The following is a 20864-nucleotide window of genomic DNA, read 5'->3' as shown; positions in this document are numbered from 1 at the left end:
CAACTAAACCTAAATATATCAGAACTTAAATATAAATATAAACTAAATATGTATAAAATAACTACCTACCTATTGGCTACCGGGCCGCCCCCGATGCAAAGGTGCCCATCACGCTCGCTGCATTGCCGCGTTTGATTGCGATGGATAGCCTTTGCATCAGGAAAAACCCAGAGCGGGGGTCAAGGCCCCTTTCTAGCAGGCGACGACCCAGATCCAGGAGGAAGGACTTACCCTCAGCGCACCTGTGGCCGCCTCTCCCCTAGCCGCCTACGGTATATAAATGAGACCGTAAAGAGGGGAAAGGCGGCAACTTATATATATGTTATATTAGGGGGATCTATTGGGGTATAGAATGCATCGCATACATACCTTCATATCCCATAAGGGACTCTTCATCCTCACTCTCTCTGCACCTCAACTCCTGGGCCAGAGGAGCCTTAATCTGCTTCGCTTATCTTAAGGCGGCTGAATGTATGACACCCGAGATCTGTGGGTAAAATTGCTCTATGAACATGGTATTCTCCAAACCATTAACCTCCACACATAAATCTATATATCTTACTAGTGAGCCCCATCTTACCCGGCCGGATGTAGGTTACACAAAGCCAACTACCTAAGTAGCTGTATAGTCAAGGGGGCGTACCGCAGCCGAAGCTGCCCCTTGCGTGCTGATAAAGGAGTAACTAGCGGCCGAAGCCACCTTACTCCTACACGGGGATAAAGGAGAACCTAGCAGCCGAAGCCACAGAACTCCTAACGCCTTTCTCTGGTTTCAAGGGGGCGTACCACAGCCGAAGCTGCCCCTTGCGTGCTGATAAAGGAGTAACTAGCGGCCGGAGCCACCTTACTCCTACACGGGGATAAAGGAGAACCTAGCAGCCGAAGCCACAGAACTCCTAACGCCTTTCTCTATAGTAGCCGCCCCCCTTACGGGGAGCATCTAGCAGCTAAACCTGCCATTCTCTTACACATTGATATAGGAGGATCTGCGGCCGAAGCCGCAGACTCCTACACAATCATAAGTCCCTAGTCCGCCTTACCTAAGATGGGCTCCCAATAGCTTCCACGTCAAGGTCACGTGGCAAGCTCGAACCAGAAAGGAATAAAGGAGATAATCGCACAGAGAAACCATACCACTACTGCGAGCTTTCACCAAGTAAATAAAATACTTAGCTTTAGATGATTCCGGACAGCTGTAGGCTTCCTCACTTTATATCACATTTTATAGAACTAGCGCGTTTCGCGCCATACTGAATCTAGCTTCACCAACTTACTACGTTGGTTAACTTACCACAGTTCCACATAGAGGGCGCTGTTCGGTGTTGCCGCAGGTGAATTAGTATTGTGGCATCGGATTTTCGCGTCCGTCGCGACACTCCCCAACACAGGCAGGAATAGGGCGACTAGATTGCTGGTCCATTCTTTGATCTTCTCAAGGGCTCGAAGAGCTGCGGCTCTCTTAGGTCTTGACTCGTTGCCTAGCGTAACCTCCTCCAGGTTGTGTGATTCTGGCTTAGTGTGCTCGTAAGATTCGAGGTCGACGACCGCGAACGGTTCTGGTTCGGACATAGATTTAGGCTTAGGCTCGTTTGACTCACTATACATAGGCTCTAGGATTCGTTGAGAGGAACTCCTTCCCTCTACTGGCGAGGCATAAGGTTGTACTTCTTCTTCTGGCTTATCTCTGACTGCTTGCGTGCATCTTTGCTCAGAAAGAGACTCGGATTCGGCAACATCGTTGACGGAATCCACCGTCATGTCATCTCTGCGTGACGAACGGGGTAGATTAGGAAGTTGCAGAGGTTCTTCTGCGCTTTCGTCGTAAGATGATGTTTGTTTACACTGTTCTTCTCCATCTTCGATCTCTAACGGGTAGAGATGCGCGATAGATCTTGTATACTCTGTATCTCCTACTCGTACCGTGGCAACCCTACATAAACCGTCGGCGCCTTTTCTTAAAGATACTATTTTCCCAACTTTCCAATTGACTCTGTTCTTCGTGTCACCTTTGATCTGCACGATTTGACCTATCTTTGGAGCCAACTTGGATATTACCCTAGGTTCTTTAGGATGGTGGGAATATCTTTCTCTCAAATTTAGGAGATACCGGTTCTCGAACATCTCTTTAAATTCTCTTAGAATTATCTGTGCTTTCTTCCAACCTTTAATTAAATTGTCTTTAGTCACCGTTCCTTGTGACGTAGTAGGATCCTTTCCTGACGTTTCCATAATGATAAATTTTCCCATGGTAAGAAAATCTGAAGGTTTTAATACATGATCAGGCTCCGAGTCCACGTAAGTTAAAGGTCTTGTGTTAAGAACCGCTTCTATTTCTTTAACCACTGTAACCAGCTGGCTGTCATTCAATAAATGTTTCTGTAAAGTTTTCTTCATACAGTTCTTAACCAATCCGACTAATCTCTCGTAGAATCCTCCATGCCATGGTGCTAACTGTGGTATAAATTTCCATTTTATTTCTTTATCTACGCAGTATGGATTCTGAAGAATCTCCGAGAGTAACTTAAAGTGAGCTGCGTTGTCAGACGTTATCAAGATAGGCACTCCTCTTGCTGAAATCATCCTGCGTAAGGCCAATAAACCTTCTTCCGCTGTTAGGTCCTTTACAACTTCTAGGTGAATGGCTCTTACAGCCAAACATGTATATAGGCTAATCCACCTTTTGCAATTGCCATTCCCATTGTTAACTAGAAGTGGTCCCAGGTAGTCGGTACCAACGTATGTAAATGGAGAACTATAGTTGACTCTCTCTTTCGGTAAAGCAGGAGTTTCCGGTAGTCTATATGGCCCTCCGTCATGTCTCATACATTCAGGGCATTTCTTCAGGATCTTTTGAACTTGGCTTCTTCCTTGTGGAATCCAGTATGTTTCCCTTATCTTGTCTAACGTGTGACTCACTCCAACATGTTTATTTTCTTGATGAGTCTTTATTATAATTTCGTTGGTGAAATCTGAATTTTTTGGAATAAGTATAGGATAGCGTTTGTCAAATGACCAGTTTGTGTGTTTCATACGACCTTTGCACCTCAGTAACTCATCTATATCTTTAAATATGCCTAAATTCAAACTTAAACTAGTTACTTTTCCCTCTACTTCTAGAGGAAAATACTCTGATTGAATTTCTTTCAATTTTTGAAACTTATTGTCTGGCATCTGACCATTCTCTTGATTTATTATCTCTTTTGCAGTTGTGCCATTTTCCGTTTCCACCGGGTTAACATTAGGTATATCTGGATCATCTATTTCCATCAGTTCTACATCTTCTTGGATCCCAAGACCCTCCCCAGTCAAGAGAGAACTGGTGGGTCCACTGCCGGATGTAGTTGGCCACGTCTTCGGATCTTCTACTATAAATTGTGGACCACTCAGCCATTTCTCCCCGTCCTCTCTCGAACAGGTGGGTCTGGTGCCTACGTCTGCTGGATTTAGGTCTGTTGGAAGGTATCTGATTTCCAGATCTTTATTTGTTCTGATCTCTTCTATCCTCCTGGCAACGAAAGGTGGTAATAGTTTGTCAGATTTACACCATTCTATGACTATCTGGCTGTCGGTCCATAAGACTTGCCTTGCTATCTTCTGCTGGAAGAATTTAAGAACGAACTTTATCAATCTACTGCCAATCAGTACTCCTAATAGTTCAAGACGGGGTATCTTGAGACTCTCCTGATCTTTACTTGGTATTAAACGGGATTTACCAATGATGAAGCTTTTCCCCGAGCCGCAAACTAAAAAGACTGATGCTGCATAAGCCTGTAGGGAGGCGTCAGTGAAACAGTGTAGTTGGTAGCCTTTTCCCACTGGTGTCTTCATGTAGCATCTGTTCACTGACACTTCCCTAATGGCTTCTAAGTTCTGTCTGATGACGTTCCACTCTTCTGTTAGTTCGCTTGACAATGGCGAGTCCCACGACACTCCAGCCTTCCAGAGTCCTTGTAGAAAGAGTTTAGATGATAGAGTATAGGGCACGGCATAACCACATGGATCATAGATTGATGCAATAGTCTTCAGTATTCCTCTTTTTGTGACTGCTTCCTCTTGCAAGTTAGGTTTCAACTGAAGAGTATCTTTCTTAATGTCCCATTCTAAACCAAGTACCTTTACTTTATCTTCTTTACATGTATCAGAAACTTTCTTCATAAATTCTCGAGAATTTGAGCTCCAATCCCTGAGTGACATTGAAATATCTTGAAAAGATCCTTTTAGATTTCTGTAGAGCTCCATCGCTTCATCTGTAGTGCTGGAACCCGAAACAAAGTTGTCCACATATATGTCATTTGCTTTTAGTCTGACTTGTTGATGTTCCGCACTAGACAGGTGGTGTTTGATTGTTGCATTAAGCAAAAACGGTGACGAAATGACGCCAAATGGAACTCTACAAAACCTAAGGTGTAATAGGTTGTCTTGAGATATCGGTTTAGAGGTATCTTTGAGCCACAGGAATCTGGTTACGTCACGATCCTTTTCGTGTAACGCCATCTGTAAGAACGCCTTTTCAATATCCGAGGTTAGTCCTATCTGATGAGTTCTAAATTTAATGAGTAAACCTGTGAGGTCTTCTAACATGAGTGGTCCTCTGTATAAACATTCGTTCAGACACTTGGTGTCTTTGCTGCTCTTGGAGCTAGCATCATAAACTATTCTCATAGGTTTCCCTCGATGGCATACTCCATGGAAGGGTAGGTAGTGAACTACGTTATCCGTTGACGTTCTTGAAGCAAGTACAACTTCTATTATACCCTTATCTAATTGTTGTTTAAACGTATCATCGTATGATAACAACGTGCCTTGATCCATACGCTTCAATAAGCTTGATAAGCGACCAAAAGCCATTCCATAATTATTGGGTAAGTCCGGTGGGTAAGTTATCCACGGCCAGCTTACCGTGTAACGATTACTTAATTTTAGAGTGGTATTATTAAAATACTTGATTGCTTCTTCTTCTCTAGTTGCTTTCGGTGAATCACTAATACCTATACATTCTAGTTCCCAGAGGCTCTTTATGTCTCCATCACAAAGGGGTGGGTCAGGTTGATGAAGCTTCGTTTCTATACAAGTCTGAGCGTAAGTCACTACATAGGGCTCGTCACTAAGCTGTGGTTCTGTTCTACCACTTATTATCCAACCAAGGGCAGAATCGACCAGGAACAGGTTACTACCCAATTGTATTTTCTTCTCGTAAATTAGGTTGAAGTAGTACTCGTTTCCAACCAGAATCTGCACCTGTCCGCTTAGCGAGCCGTCATCCGCTAGTATATATGACTCCGGTAAGTCCTTCAACTTGACAGTGGGTATGTATCCTCTTGAAATACGTTCAACGCAGTTGGCTTGTATAACTATCTTCTTATTTGTCCTTGACAGCAATTGTAAAGTAACTATTGGACTATGTATTTCTTTAGGAGGATCTTCACCGAAGGTAAATATAGTTAAATGACTTTCCTCTTCAATGGGAAGCTTCAATTCCTTGGCAGTTTGAAATGTGACGTAGGAGCGCTGAGAGCCTGGATCTAAAAGAAGTCTATATTTATATTGTTTATTTTTATCATCTAGGGGGTTAGCCCTAACAACAGAAGTTTGAAGAGTAGTGAATCCCTTTCCTAGAACCGTCAGGACTGTTTCTTCATTGCAGTATTCTTCTGAAAATTTAAATGGCATAAAGCTCTGTTATGCGGTGTCTCACTACAGCAAATGCTACACTTACGTTTGTTCTTGCAGTCTTTTATAAAGTGGCCTAACTTCAAACACATGAAGCATTTCTTTCCAAGTCGTTTCTTTCTTTCTGCTAAGGTAGTAGCTTCAGAGCACTTATCATTGTAATGATCACCTTTGCAAAAGATGCATGTCCACGCTGTTCTCCCCTTCGAAGAGCCCTGCTGAGGTTCTGGTTGATCCTTGTTAGAAGTCGGAGTTTGTTTTGGTCTGTTCCATTTATTGGGTTTATTAATACTATCAAACTTATTCTTCCTTTCCGGTCTTCTATCAAAACCTCCTTGAGGATTTTGTTTCTTAGGGGGACCTTGTTGCTGTTTGGGTGGATATGCGCTTCTTGCACGTTTCACATTTATATGTAGAGTTCCGACTGTACTATCTTCTGCTTCATGCGTGCGTTTTCTTCCTGAAATCCTTTCAGCATCCTCTTTTGCGGTAATAATTCTATCTAATTGGTTCCTGATTTCTTGTATAGAATCATCATTAACCTTCAGCTTAATTTCGTAAACTAGATCGGGTGGAAATTTCTCCAGCAACATAAAACGAAGATGATTGTGATTGATGTTTTCACCTAATGATTCCAAAATTTTGAGATTTCGTTCAACTTCGTTGAATGTCTTTCTACAGTCTTCAGCGGTGCTTTTGGCCATCTTAACCTTATATAGTGTTGCATAATGCGCGTCAATGAGATGAGAGGTCTTGCCGAAACGCTCCTTTAGGATCGATATGGCTATTCTATAATTAGCATTAGTAGTTGACAGACCATCTATGGCTTTCTTGGCATCTCCCGTCACCGAGGCTTTAAGATAGGAGAGCTTGTCAACATCAGGCAGATTTCTTGAATCAATGTTGCTCTTGAAGGAGTCCCAGAACTCACACCAAAAGAGCACGTCTCCACTATACACCGGCAGCTGAAGTTTAGGGAGTCGGCACGAGGCATTCGCTTCCGGAGGTTTCTCTGTAGCGTTGCTTTTCAAAGTTATTTGATCGATCTTCACTTTAAGTTCAGCCAAAGTCTCCTCTGCTTGAAGTTGCAATCCACTCAGTAAACATATTTCATCAGAAGCAGGTGTCGAAGCCAAGCGAAAGTACTCCATCAAGTCGTTGTCAAGTCTTTTCAGAGATGCATCTAATTTACTGTAAGTAATTTGAGCCTGCCCTAAGTTCTCTGAATTAATGGTAACAGGAATAACTTCTATGTCTGTGGTGAGTTTGTCGTTAATGAGCCTAAGCCTTCTTAAAAGCAAATCGTCCATTATGTTGTTTGTATAAGCTCTTTTCTTGTTTAATCCTGTAACGTATAGAAATAAACCCATTTAACCTAAAGTCCTATTTATTTGCTTATGTATGAAATGATTACGCTTGTAGATTTAATTAATACTGCCTTGCAGTAACTATGTTTCATACTACTTTAGGTTGTTTAATTTTAAATTATTTTATTTATTCTTTATTTTAATGATCTCAAAATATTGAAATCTAAATTTAACTAATGATCTCTAAAATCCTTTCAAATTTGAAACCAAAAAAGAATAAAAATCAAAGTCAATTAAATTACATGAATGAAACCATTGACCCAATTATAATCCGATGTTTCATTTAAATATCATGAGAGGGAGTAAAACAAGGATGGAAGGCAACATAACATACACACCTACCTATAAATGTGTCTAGTTTTATCTTTATAACTTATAGGTTACACCAATACAAGCGTCATCGACGTCAGTAAGTGATGTTGACGTTTATACACTGTTGCCACAACACAACCTCTAATGTTGGTGTCTCTGATTCAAGCTCACTCGTAGCACAACGAAAATTAATACTTTATTTCCATTTCACTTGTTTTATTGATCTATTAAATGATTATTTTATTTTTATTTCACTTGTTTGGTTTATTTATTTAGTAATCATTTTAATTTTATTTATTTGAACACTTCAAAGAATCACTTATCTAATGAGTCTAATTGCACATAAAAGTCACCACAATAAATCTGGAAAGAAGATGTTAACTTATATATACATATACACACCACAATTGCTTTCGTATAATATAATCATGGACTTCAATATGGAATGCATGTAAAATAAATCAGGTATAAGTTCCCTTTAGGCCTATATACATAATATTGTATATAATTATACTTCTTACTTAACGTTTACTTACTCAACTAAATCCTTTGTACATACGCCGTAAAACAATTCATAAAGAAATAAATTGTCTTTCTTAGTTTAAATAAGGTAGCGTAATAATACCAAACTATCTAACTAGGGAACCCGAGATAACATTCCAGAAGGCCTATAGTAAGCTTGGAAAATTACTAAGGTTCGCCTCTTGTTTGGAAAATTCTAGATATTTCTAAAACTAAGTCGTACTAATATGAGCCGTGTTACCTAAACAATAGGGTTGACTCTTGTCTACGGTCGTCCCCAACTATCAACTTCTAGAAAGTGAAATTATTTCAATAAAGTAGGAGACGAAATCGACTCATAATTCATACATACGGAAGGATACTTAGTTAAAAACGGATTCCTTTTCTTGTTAGAAACCCAAATGATCATGGCCGCCATGCTGTCGGATCGCTTGCTATGAAATAATTTTCGTCGCGCGCATTTGTTTTACAGAATAGAGCTCTGTCACTGTGAAGTAAATGTTTAAAAACTTACCGAGAAATAGTCTAGTCCGATAGCAGGTCTAATCAGGGGGGTTTTCGTCAAATCCGAGTTGTCTTGTCCGGTGTGGTTGGCGGCGGCGAGTTCACTGTACCTATGAAGTAAATACGTAGTTTTTCACAATCTTGCCTATCTACACGCTTATCCCTTTGTTGGTGCCCTTTAAATTATAATATTCTCAATATTTACCAGCATAATTTGAGGAACCTTCCCGGGGAACTCGCGTCTGCTTGGAGATCTTCCGCCAACGATTCAAAATGGTGGAACGTTCGCTTTGCAACAGTCAGTGTTGCCAAAGTCAACTCAAACCCCATAAATTTCGATAAATATGAAATGAATTTAGGGCCTTTAACAAATTTCTTTCTTCTTTATGTTGATTCCGTATAAATGATTGCATCCTTGTGTTCTTAAAACTACTTAAGTTCTAAAGTATAACGTAAATATAAAAGGTAAAATGTAGAGTGCTTACTCATACAAACTCTTATCTACTACACGTACGTTTCTTATAAGATGCTTATTAGTTATTCTGACTCGCATACGTTTACTTATTATAATCATATTAAATCCACAACTCTAACAACTAATGTATAATAAAATAAAGTAAATCTTCTACTTATATCTAAGTACGCTTTGCTATGACGTACCTACTGAAGCGTCTTATTGGAAATTGGTTATCGTATAACTTTTCTATGTTGAATCAGCTTAGCGACATAATTTTTCTTTCTTCTTTAATTTTCTTGAGAATCCCGATAATCCGCACATTTTCCGCGATTTGGTGGATAATCTTCCTAGTGTGGCAACACCTGCCATCTTGTTCTAGGCGGTTCGCGCCGCCTATTTTTCCGGTTACGTTGGTAACTCGAAGGCATTATTACACAATAGTGTATCACTTATTAATTTAAAGTAATAAATATCATAATTGATAAATATAGACAAATGCACCAATCCCTTTTTTATTCATCTTTGTTTATTCTTTTACTAATTTGCGACTCCATTCTAATTGGAAAATAAAATACATCCATTATGAAAATGTCGTGTGACTGCTTCCGGTCACCGCGATGTAATTTCTTCATGTTGGCTCCGTACAATGTTGATGTTCTGCCGTTCACGTATATAAAAACATGACTTATTAACTCAAAATATCTTCAATTGATGAATATTAATGCCAGCCTCTTTATTTAAAACGAGCCTAAATTAATGTCGAACCAGATGTAATAAGAAAACACTTTAAAATGTACACATAAAATATAAAACCTCGCAGTTTTCGCTACTGTTAGCGCCATCTATGATTTCCGATAGTAAACATATATGCCTATAGTGAAGATGTATGCTTTGCATTCTTTATATTATTTATTCTCAACAAAGCCTTGGTTCTTTAACTGCTGAATCCCAGCATTAACCACCATTGTGGCCGCCTCTCCCCTAGCCGCCTACGATATATAAATGAGACCGTAAAGAGGGGAAAGGCGGCAACTTATATTATATGTTATATTAGGGGGATCTATTGGGGTATAGAATGCATCGCATACATACCTTCATATCCCATAAGGGACTCTTCATCCTCACTCTCTCTGCACCTCAACTCCTGGGCCAGAGGAGCCTTAATCTGCTTCGCTTATCTTAAGGCGGCTGAATGTATGACACCCGAGATCTGTGGGTAAAATTGCTCTATGAACATGGTATTCTCCAAACCATTAACCTCCACACATAAATCTATATATCTTACTAGTGAGCCCCATCTTACCCGGCCGGATGTAGGTTACACAAAGCCAACTACCTAAGTAGCTGTATAGTCAAGGGGGCGTACCGCAGCCGAAGCTGCCCCTTGCGTGCTGATAAAGGAGTAACTAGCGGCCGAAGCCACCTTACTCCTACACGGGGATAAAGGAGAACCTAGCAGCCGAAGCCACAGAACTCCTAACGCCTTTCTCTGGTTTCAAGGGGGCGTACCACAGCCGAAGCTGCCCCTTGCGTGCTGATAAAGGAGTAACTAGCGGCCGGAGCCACCTTACTCCTACACGGGGATAAAGGAGAACCTAGCAGCCGAAGCCACAGAACTCCTAACGCCTTTCTCTATAGTAGCCGCCCCCCTTACGGGGAGCATCTAGCAGCTAAACCTGCCATTCTCTTACACATTGATATAGGAGGATCTGCGGCCGAAGCCGCAGACTCCTACACAATCATAAGTCCCTAGTCCGCCTTACCTAAGATGGGCTCCCAATAGCTTCCACGTCAAGGTCACGTGGCAAGCTCGAACCAGAAAGGAATAAAGGAGATAATCGCACAGAGAAACCATACCACTACTGCGAGCTTTCACCAAGTAAATAAAATACTTAGCTTTAGATGATTCCGGACAGCTGTAGGCTTCCTCACTTTATATCACATTTTATAGAACTAGCGCGTTTCGCGCCATACTGAATCTAGCTTCACCAACTTACTACGTTGGTTAACTTACCACAGTTCCACATAGAGGGCGCTGTTCGGTGTTGCCGCAGGTGAATTAGTATTGTGGCATCGGATTTTCGCGTCCGTCGCGACAGCACCAGCATCCCGAAGTCTCCACAGCAAGAGGAACGAATAAATAACCGCTCAGCGCCGAGTATTTATCTTTTTTAAGGGACGCCGCGTGCTCAGCAGCCGCTCCTGCCGACCGCATAGTGCGGCTAAGATGCGAGGCGGCAAAAGTACTGACACATGTGGCGTCCCATAGTAAGCACTTACCCTTTTCCCACGGCACCAGGGTCAAGCCGTCAGGCCTTTTGCCGTCCGATCGGCTGAGGCCTGGCGACTCCAGCATACAAGGGACATTTGCTGATATTAAGGCCCTCCTAATGATATCATTAAGAGCATGGTGCCGTGGGAACCTTCCCGCACAGCGGCAGCAGCTCAAGGCATGGTGGCCGTTGCTCTCCACATTGGAACCGCAGATGCATTGGTGGGGTTGGCATACATCAGAACCCAGGCGGAGAGCAGCCGCCACCCGCATCGAGTCGTTGTCTAGTAAGGTGCCTAAGTTTGGGGAGGGAAGAGCGTGTAGCAGATAGATACACTAAGTTAACAATGTTCAGAGTTTGTTTTCGTACACGCTGGCAACACTGGTTGGAGTTTTTGACAGTGACAGATTCTGGTTGGCTTGTTCGTTTGTTTGTATACCGTAATTACCGTATTACACAGAAGTATTTTGATTTTGAAATGGCTGAAATTGCAGTCAAGAATGTGGAAAATGCTTGCGAAACTGCAGAAGAATTCACCAGAGTATTTTATAAGCAAGTGGACAACAGCAGACACTTAACCTCAAAATTGTACCTGGACACCGGACTTTTAGTTTGGAATGGTAACGGCATAACTGGCAGTGACAGAATTCAGCAGTTTTTGTTGGACTTACCTGCTAGCAACCATGTGCTGAAAACTCTGGACGCCCAACCGATAGCGGAAGCTCTGGTGAACAATAAGCTGACATACCTAATCCAAGCGTGTGGAGACGTGACCTACCAGAATGACGAAGTAAAGAAGCCATTCCAGCAGACTTTCCTGATTGTTGCGGTCGATGGCAAGTGGAAGATTGCGTCAGATTGCTTTAGATTGCAAGTACCATACTCTACATAAGATGGTGCAATTGGTAGACAGGGTAATGAATTGTGTGTTAATGTTACGCAAAAAAGGAGATTAGTGAACAAGTGTTTGGTTCCAAGACTTGCTATTCTTAAGAATAATAATAAGAATATATATTGAAAACCACCATTGTAAAGTGTCATTTATAATGTTTGATATAAATGTAATATTCACAAATTGCTGGCTTTTCATTTCCTTGCCCCATGGTCTATTTGAAGTTTTTATATGTTTATTGATAATTACTTAACATATCAGTGATGGACAATCAGCAATTTGTAAGATAACTGTATTGTTGACGAATTACTGACTCACCAGTTGAAATTCCAAAAATCAATGATACCTAATTAAAATAGCTAACTAGTGTTTTTTTTTATAATTTGCATAATCCTGATGAAAGGGTCTAGGTAGAATTGTGAAAGCAGGTTAAATAAAAACAAGAATTTTAAGTAATATTGGTTATATTTTACAGCTTACATTTACACAGTAAAGATAAAGATAGTTTTATATCTCTGTATATATTGTATCTTACTTGCATCATAACCACTGATGACTTTCCTATTAAACAGAGCATTATAAGAGGGCTCTTGGTCATTACACATTACTGTTCTCATGCAAATCTAGTACTCAAGTGTGTTCATTAAAGTTGCATTCTTGTTTACCATCTGTACTCATGTAAATTACAAACTTCCAGAAAAACAGCTTCTCATGGTGTTAATAAGTGCTTTATAAAGCAGTCTTTGGGTGGAAGTTTATACCTTAGAATAATCACCTAGGTATGTGTTGCATTCGGGACAATAGTGCTTCACCCTTTTGAATGTTGGTATTAAATAAGGTATAAACGCAATGCAACACAAAAGGCACCAACTGAAAATGAAATAGAAACATTTGTCATTAAGAGTTTAAGCACAAACCTTATTGATCTCTGTGGAACTTGATGGATTTGTGCAAGACAGTCGCATTATATTTGTAAGGTAAGGTGGGGTAAGACTTTCATGAGGGCAAGACAAACACTTGCAGAGTCAGACCAAGATCTGTTGGCAGCGAGTGTAAAGTAAACATCACAATTTCACATTTAAAATAATACTTGCACTACCGGGGCTGTCAAAATCGCTGCCAACTTATCTTGGTGTGACTCTATGGAATCCTCATACTGTTTGTATTGCCCCGAGCAAAATAAACTATGTTCGTCTTACCCCACCTTACCTTATAAAAAAATCTAAGAAGAAATCAAGTGTAAAGGGTGAGTTTAATGATCCCTTATAAAAATGCAAGCAATTTCTCTTCCCAATTGTGAACTTTTTCTCATATCATAGGTATTGCCTTATTGAAAATGGATGTCCTATAAATGCCCAATAATTTACAAAATTTCAAGACAGAATTCACAAAATAGATGAGATGAGTAATACAACTTTGACTTGTCACCTTTCCGTTGTCAGTGCTTACCATGTAAATCCGAAGATGAAACCAGCCATCATGTGAGTTTTCCTTGTATTTACGTATTCCACTTTAGTTAATACTCTTTTATAGCATTTGCTGCAATGGAAAAACATAGGAGCATCTTTTAGTGGAGGTTGTATGATTATAGTTTGCCTGATAACTGTCTGAGGCTGCACATCCTGCACAGTGTATGGTGGAGGTAGGTCTCTATGGTATCCCACTGTTTCCATGTGTACATTGATCTCTGCCCTCGAGGAGTCACTTTGTTCACAATTGACATCACTGTTAGTATCCATATTCATTTCTTGTTGTCTGATGCATAATATTTCCCACATAAGCCATACCTGCTAATAGATATAATTTATCTACTTATCTTGCCCAGCTATGTTTCTTATCAGTGTTATTACTTATTAGTGTGCGTACTTATCTTCTCAGTACAGATAACAAATAGATATGTAAATCTATAGGTATTTAAGGAATAAAATAGATTTGAAGAAAAACACTGAAGTCTTATTTATCTAAGCTTTTATTAATATAATTTTCACATGCATATTTATGTGTGTAAAGATTTAACATGGAATACTTTTAACGCCACTTTAATATGCAATAGACCTGGAGGCGTGAACTTATTTGCCTCTATCGCTCTTGCATATTCGAGCCAATGAACGAAATGGTTCCCGGTTATATTATAACCCAGACGTCTCACTAGGAAGTAGATGTTAATTAGTATGTGTAAATTTATTTAGGTAGGCATTGTAGTTTTTACATTATGTACTGGAAAATTCTATTGTTGATGGCACTCAAAAGGTAAATCAAGGAATAATATTATTTTATAAAGAAACAAATTAGGTACCTTATACTAAAATAGATATGTAACTAATATGAACCAATTTTAATTGAGCCACTATGTACCTGAACACATAGCGTAGTATGAGATCACTCAGCTTAATACAGTGTGATTTGTTATACCTGTCTCCGAAATGTGAATATGTAGGTCATATTTAACAACAATCCCTACGGAACAGCAGTTTTTTTTCAAATTCTGGGTTTCAAGTCTCCCATATTCTCTTTCTAAAGACCGATATGAAAATTTTTCGCCGGGTATTACTACTGTAATTACTACTCTACAGAAAGAGTACTAAGAGCAGAGGCGGCGTTAGGCGTGGGCGCCTTAAATAACTCTGACACAACGTAAAAGTGTTCGTTATTTCTTGCGCCACCAGAGGGCCTCGCTAAATGTACCAAGCCCACATATCGGTCTTGCCCCGCCACTGACTAAGAGTAGTTCAGTCATAGAGAAATAAGTAAGCATAGAGTGCTCAAAACATTCATCAGTTTTCTTACCAAAACGCGGGTTATTTCATAGTCGACATCTAGAGTCAAGAGTGTCGCGACTGACAAAAAGTGTATTGCTCAACAATTTACAACTAATATTACAAGCAGAAGGAGTTGAAATTGAGTTCCGGTAATATTAGCTGAAAATTGTAGAGCATTAGAATTTTCGTTCGTCGCGACATCTTTTGTCAAGTAGCATTACTGATAAATCCATTACTCGACGCATGATGTCGACTACGAAATAACCCGTGTTTTGGTAAGAAAATAGATGTATGGAGTGAGCACTCTATGTTTACTATTTCTCTATGGTTCAGTATGACCTATACATACAGAGATTCACCTCTCAGAGTATGGATATACACATAAAAATCATTCTATTTGTATTAGTCGTGACAATCTTGTGGCCAAAATCTAAATTGGTTGAATATACCTAATACTAATAACAATAAATCACCAAAAAATTTACGTGAACTTATTTTTGAATCATGAAAACGTTTACAAGTTGGCACCTCATACCTAATATACATATAAAAATAAAGCCAAATAAAGCAACGTCTTTTAAATTGTAGTCTATACTCCGTAGTAAAGTGGATTTAACATGGGTCAAAAATTACATTCTACAAAAATAACTATTTTGACAAATAATTGCCAGGTTAGTATTGGAATGTTACAAAAAGTAAGTTCCCTTTGATACATCAATATAGAGGTAAGATATCAGGGTTTTTACCATGTAAACCTGGCTTGAAAAGAATACTAGCATATATATATATATGTATATATATATATATATATATATATATATATATATATATATATATATAAAAGTAGGTAATCACAACAGCAACATACCTATTAACATATATACAGTAACCATATTAATGGTTCTTATTTGGTAATACTACATGGTAAAAAAGCTACTCAGTCGAAAAATTAAAATTACTTCTTTTAACTTATTTATAAGCCGGATTTTCACCCCCTTATTTTCAGCCAAAGTTTTTGGGAACTCGTTAAATTTACAAGGATATATATTCTATACCTATTACCTAGGCATGTTGACATTATACATGTATGTTGTCATGTTGTATAGAAAAGTGATGATCAGCATCACAAAAGAACGGAAACATCTAAAACATTAAAATTATATTAATATTAGGTTTTACGGTCGCTTTATACATAATGTGATTGTCTATATCTTAATCGGACTTTGAACCGCAAAACATGCATGCAAGCATGTCCGGCCCTATCATAACATCATACCCTTGGGCACGCACTTAGCCTTATTTTTTTATTTTTTATTTATTTATATTTATATTTGTCGAAAACTTTCTTGGTGTATACTGTTTAATACCGTAAAAGAAAATGACCATATATGCCCATGCAGGTAAAACGGCCAAGTGCGTAGCCGAGGTCAGATGGAGAAAGTTACGCGTAGGTATGTGGATATTAACCACTTTACTATTCTGGTAGTCGCGCCAGCGACGAGAAAGCGACTGGCAATTGACTATTTCCGACGCGTGAACAAAACGCTTTTTTATTTACAGACTGTTTAGTTTACACTACATCAAAATCTTTTTCTCCGAGAAAAGACTCGCCTAGGAAGAAATAACTCGTTCATCGCTGCTAGCAATCGTCGACGAGGATCATAATTATTTTCATTGGATTTCATTGTGTCTTCAGTGAATATGACACATACACATTTGTCCAAAATATTGCCACGATTTCTTTTGCCTTCTGTGGGCTTAGCACAGGACAGGAGTGAGTGCCGCAACATTATCTCGCGCGCGAGATAGACTACCGGTCTTTTTCTAGCTGATGGGGACGGGTAGTCAGCCTATTTTGTGAGCGAGATACTGTAGCAGTGCTCCTGCTTTAAGCCGGCTGGCAGTACAAAATTACGGATGGTATGGTTGACAACTACAATTAGGTAAATCTATTAATATCTATCAAATATAAAAGCTTATTACATCCACTATGTAAATTATTCTTTCAACTACCTAATTCATGTCTTACAATGTTCATGAGGCTTAGACTGAATTAGTACATTGTGCAACATGGGGGGGTAAGTGAAATATTGGACACGAGAGTGATAATTCCCGACAGTCGCCGGCTGGAGGGAATTAAAGACCCGAGTTTGCAATATTCTTACCCCCGGAGTTACACACAATGTTTTTCCTCACACTTGTGAAGAAAAAACTAAATTTTAAGCAAAATAATTCTTAAATACGGTGACATTTCAAACATATTGCCATTGTTTGGCAGGTTAGGTATCGAAGGCACAGGCCTATCTGGCATTCAGCCACGATTGAAAATTGTATAAAAATATTTTAAACAGCATTTAATTAAATTTATGAAATCAAATCTTTTTAAACATAAGCAAAAATATTAAATTAGAAATGTCAGTATTCTTAAAGTAAACCTACATTGTTCGTATGAATTAGCGAAAAAATAAAAAATATTTTTTTCACAGACCATAACTCCCCCGGGAACAATATAGGCCTTTGTCCTTTAGGATATCCACATGAAATAAGATCTTTTTCAAGCAAGTGTGATGAAAAATATATTAAAATAGTGCTTGATTTCATTATAAAAATAGTACATAATTTACAACATTTGTATATGCGCTAAATGTAAAAAGATTATAAGGCAAAAGTATATAAAATTGATAGGCCATGATATAACTCAAGCAGCACTATGAAGGATAATAATTAAAAACTAACTAGGAGATGTAATTATCTTAATCAAGGGCTTAATGAAGGTCTCAATAAGATAGATAATTAATTAATAAGTCATTGCTATTGTCAACTTGTAAGAGGGTAAAATTTCATAAGAATGTTTAGCATTTGTTGCTCTTTCCGACAAATGTGTTGCAGTTGGGGCAATAATGTTCCGCGTCCTTGAATGTGTCGAAGCAGTATGGCACCAGTCCGAGGCAGCACAGAGAGCACACCCTGTAAAAACAATTTTCATATTTATACTAATATTGCTCATAATGTACCTGTAAATAATATCCATTTTCTTGTAAAATGTTGCCAAGACGAAACCATAATGCTCGCACTGTCCAAAAGATATCAGATCTCTTATAGAGCCACACTTCTAACTCACAAACTCTACATCTTAGTCCAAACTCAAGTTATGAGGCTTCAAAAAAACAACAAAGCGCTAGGAAAAAAGGTAGCTAGTGCCCTTGTGCTTTGCTTTGCATGTCTTGGCGGGGGCACTAATGTGCCCCCCGATTCCATAAATCTTTATTTGTCCAAAACAGGTATACAGGTTGTTACATTAGGGTATAGCTTCACTATGTGGCGCCTTTCGGTATACAAATTGTAAGGGCATTCATGTCACCATATTTATACTAAACTTAAATTAGGTCTTCCAGAAACTCGTTAACAGTGTAGTAGCACTTATCGACTAGCAATTTTTTTAGGAGGGTTTTGAAAATATTCAGCTTTTGTACAGATTTCATTCGTAGTGGTAATTTATTATAGATTTTTGGAGCCATTCCAACTACATTTTTTTGATACAGTGCTGTGTACTATTCCTATTGTATACTCTGTGTACATATTGCTATAATAAAACTTTGTCATTCAGACACTTATGTATGTTAAGATTGCACACACATTGCAAAATTATACTCATCAAAGTGAGTCATAACTTTAATCTAAGGCTAATAGCAAAGATAGATAGAACTTAAAGTAATAATAAAACAGTGATATTTGACAGAAAAGATGGTTATGAGAGACTAAAACATAAGAATTAATGTTTAAGGGCTAGCAATAGTTTGTAACAAACAATCTTAATACTGCTGTACTTCTATTTGTCATTTGCAGCAACATTTAAAATACATGTTAATATGATTTATAACTATACTTAAAAGCAGGGCTGGATTCCCCCTAGGCCCACAAGGCCCGGGCCTAGGGGCCCAGACAACTTAGCAATGGTTTTGAGATGGAGAAGGGGGCCCCCTACATTCTAAGTGCCATACCAAGTCCCTACATCCAGATCTATGTATCTTAAAAGATTAATAATATCCTGTTCTGCATTGATTTAAAATATTAATAACAAGGTAAAGTTTAAAGGAAAACAGGTTTCATCACAAGGAAAAATATTGCAATAATATGTCTTAAGGTAGTTTTGGTTTTTTGTTTTGCATATTTTTGTTCAGAAGTAATGTCAACTAGTTGTTGCCCACAATCTTCAGACATCAGAATTCAAATTATATTATATAGATCTGTTTTTATTACCCATAGTAAATTAAAGGAAGTTAACTAAACCAATTGGGCCACTGTTCATTAAAGCCTTGATATCCATTTCCAACCTTAATTGAATACAACTTTATCCTTTAGATTTTATATTTAGGTTTAATTTATTTTGGTGGTAGCTAACTGCTATATCTAATGATAGCAAACTTGAGTCTATACATATTTCGAACATACTGGTTCATGTGTGTTATTTTTAGCAATGATGATCACGTAAACCTTTTATAGATAAAAATGATAATGCTTTGTCATATATAATATGTATTGTATATGTAGCTATTGTGGTGCTAATAAACTGATGAGTATACTTACATTGTGATAACACACACTGATCCAGCTACTAAATGGGTATGCCAGGCTGTTGTGTATGTAACTCTGGTGGTGACTACTTTGCCACAGTTGAAGCAGGTGATGGTTGTTGGCTCACTGCCTACCGCCTGCGGCAGTACGATCCCCACGGGAACGGCGCCCGGCGGCGGCGGCGGCACGCCCGGCTGGGGCTGTGCCGTCGTGGCCCCGCTAGGCGGGTGCGGGTACACCCCCGCCGGAGTAAACGACTTCGGCGGCTGGTACGCAGCGTGAGGATCTGCGAACGAACCCTCTGGAGCCACGAATCCGTACTGCGGATTACCGACGACCTCCGAATACGCGGGTGGAAGGTCGCTTGGAGCGGACGGAGTATTACTAGCCATTGTCACGAACTATAAACACTACTATTAGACGGCAATCAAATCACAACCCAAGAAACAGTTAATCAATAACAGAACGTAATGTTTTCTCCGTATTAAACAACGACTGTTAGTCACACTGAACTTTGAATTTAAAGCGTATTTAGTCGAAAAGTACAAAACGATAATAAATATGATTAGGATTTCCCCAATGAGTGAACGAAATTGAACGAATTAGGACAATGACGTCAAAACATGAAGACAACTGTCAAATGCTAATTGAAAATACCACAGGCAAGGAAAATGTACCCAGAAAAATGCTCAATGTTTTATCTATCAAGCGGGGCCTCCCCGTTAGCTGTTCTGAGTACAAAATTTATTACTCGAGCCGTAGCCACTTTGGTGGTGAGCAAGCTATGTATATGTGCGTATAAATGACCTCTTTACAATAGCCCCGTCTTTTGACCAGCCAAACTTCAACACCACAACCGGGCCCCTCTTCTCCACTTTATTTACAATAGCCACTGCACCAGCTGGGACCGATTTACGGGTATCTATTTGTACCCGTGAATGGGTTCTAGCTGTTTATTGCTTTCACATTGGTGTTCATACAGATTGATACAGACCTACCTAACACTAACACATAAAACAATTATAATTATAACATACAAATTACAGAATACACAAAAAAGATAAATAAATATATATATATGTATAGTTTATATTTATGGTTCCCATTTGTTAGCATCTAAATGTTCTTGTATAGAATGGTGGGCAACAGATAACCCGACCAAATTACGTAGGTTGTTTTTGGCATGTTGTCGGGAATGTTAAAACGTGTTTTTAATTTGGCGCATTGCTTATGTTCTGTCCCTCACGGGCGCATGCGTATATCATATCTAGTATCTAGTTGATCCTACCATCTATATAAGTACCAAATTCATGACTCAGTTGCATTCAAGCTACACTATTGGTTGCAATGTTGCAATTATGGAGTGTGGATTAAAAGGAGAGAAATCTCTTACGGTAGAACGTAGAACTGTTGCAAAAGTGTCCTGTCAGCTATAAATAATAGTTCAAAATGTCTCCAGAGTAGCGCTAGAGTAGCTAAGAACCTAGGCGTTATTGACAGAGTGAAGTGCGCTGTCTATGATTTTTTTTGTTC

General features: G+C 39.0%; 4 protein-coding genes across 4 annotated transcripts; 1 reads left to right on the top strand and 3 right to left on the bottom strand.

Moving 5' to 3' along the window:
• Nucleotides 1-260: 260 nt before the first annotated feature.
• LOC133528625 (uncharacterized) lies at nt 261-4272 on the bottom strand. Its single transcript, XM_061866072.1, has 2 exons — nt 1292-4272; nt 261-487 (listed from the first exon to the last, which is right to left on the bottom strand). Coding segments are annotated over exons 1-2 (2949 nt in total). The 5' UTR covers nt 4240-4272; the 3' UTR covers nt 261-486.
• Nucleotides 4273-5369: 1097 nt separating this feature from the next.
• Nucleotides 5370-9856, bottom strand: LOC133528627 (uncharacterized). Its single transcript, XM_061866073.1, has 2 exons — nt 8386-9856; nt 5370-7015 (listed from the first exon to the last, which is right to left on the bottom strand). The coding sequence occupies exon 2, from the start codon at nt 6978-6980 to the stop codon at nt 5622-5624; it is 1359 nt and encodes a 452-aa protein (XP_061722057.1). The 5' UTR covers nt 6981-7015; nt 8386-9856; the 3' UTR covers nt 5370-5621.
• Nucleotides 9857-11504: 1648 nt separating this feature from the next.
• Nucleotides 11505-12180, top strand: LOC133528629 (NTF2-related export protein-like). The gene has a single exon (XM_061866075.1). It carries the CDS (start codon nt 11584-11586, stop codon nt 11995-11997), a length of 414 nt encoding a protein of 137 aa, XP_061722059.1. The 5' UTR covers nt 11505-11583; the 3' UTR covers nt 11998-12180.
• A 4267-nt stretch (nt 12181-16447) lies between these two features.
• LOC133528628 (lipopolysaccharide-induced tumor necrosis factor-alpha factor homolog) lies at nt 16448-20049 on the bottom strand. The gene is made up of 2 exons (XM_061866074.1): nt 19344-20049; nt 16448-17723 (listed from the first exon to the last, which is right to left on the bottom strand). The coding sequence occupies exons 1-2, from the start codon at nt 19721-19723 to the stop codon at nt 17609-17611; spliced, it is 495 nt and encodes a 164-aa protein (XP_061722058.1). The 5' UTR covers nt 19724-20049; the 3' UTR covers nt 16448-17608.
• Nucleotides 20050-20864: the final 815 nt, after the last annotated feature.

This window comes from Cydia pomonella, chromosome 19, assembly GCF_033807575.1.
Source record: "Cydia pomonella isolate Wapato2018A chromosome 19, ilCydPomo1, whole genome shotgun sequence".
NCBI lineage: Eukaryota > Metazoa > Arthropoda > Insecta > Lepidoptera > Tortricidae > Cydia > Cydia pomonella.
The sequence above is the reverse complement of the archived record's forward strand: the minus strand, read 5'-3'. Positions and strand labels throughout refer to the sequence as shown.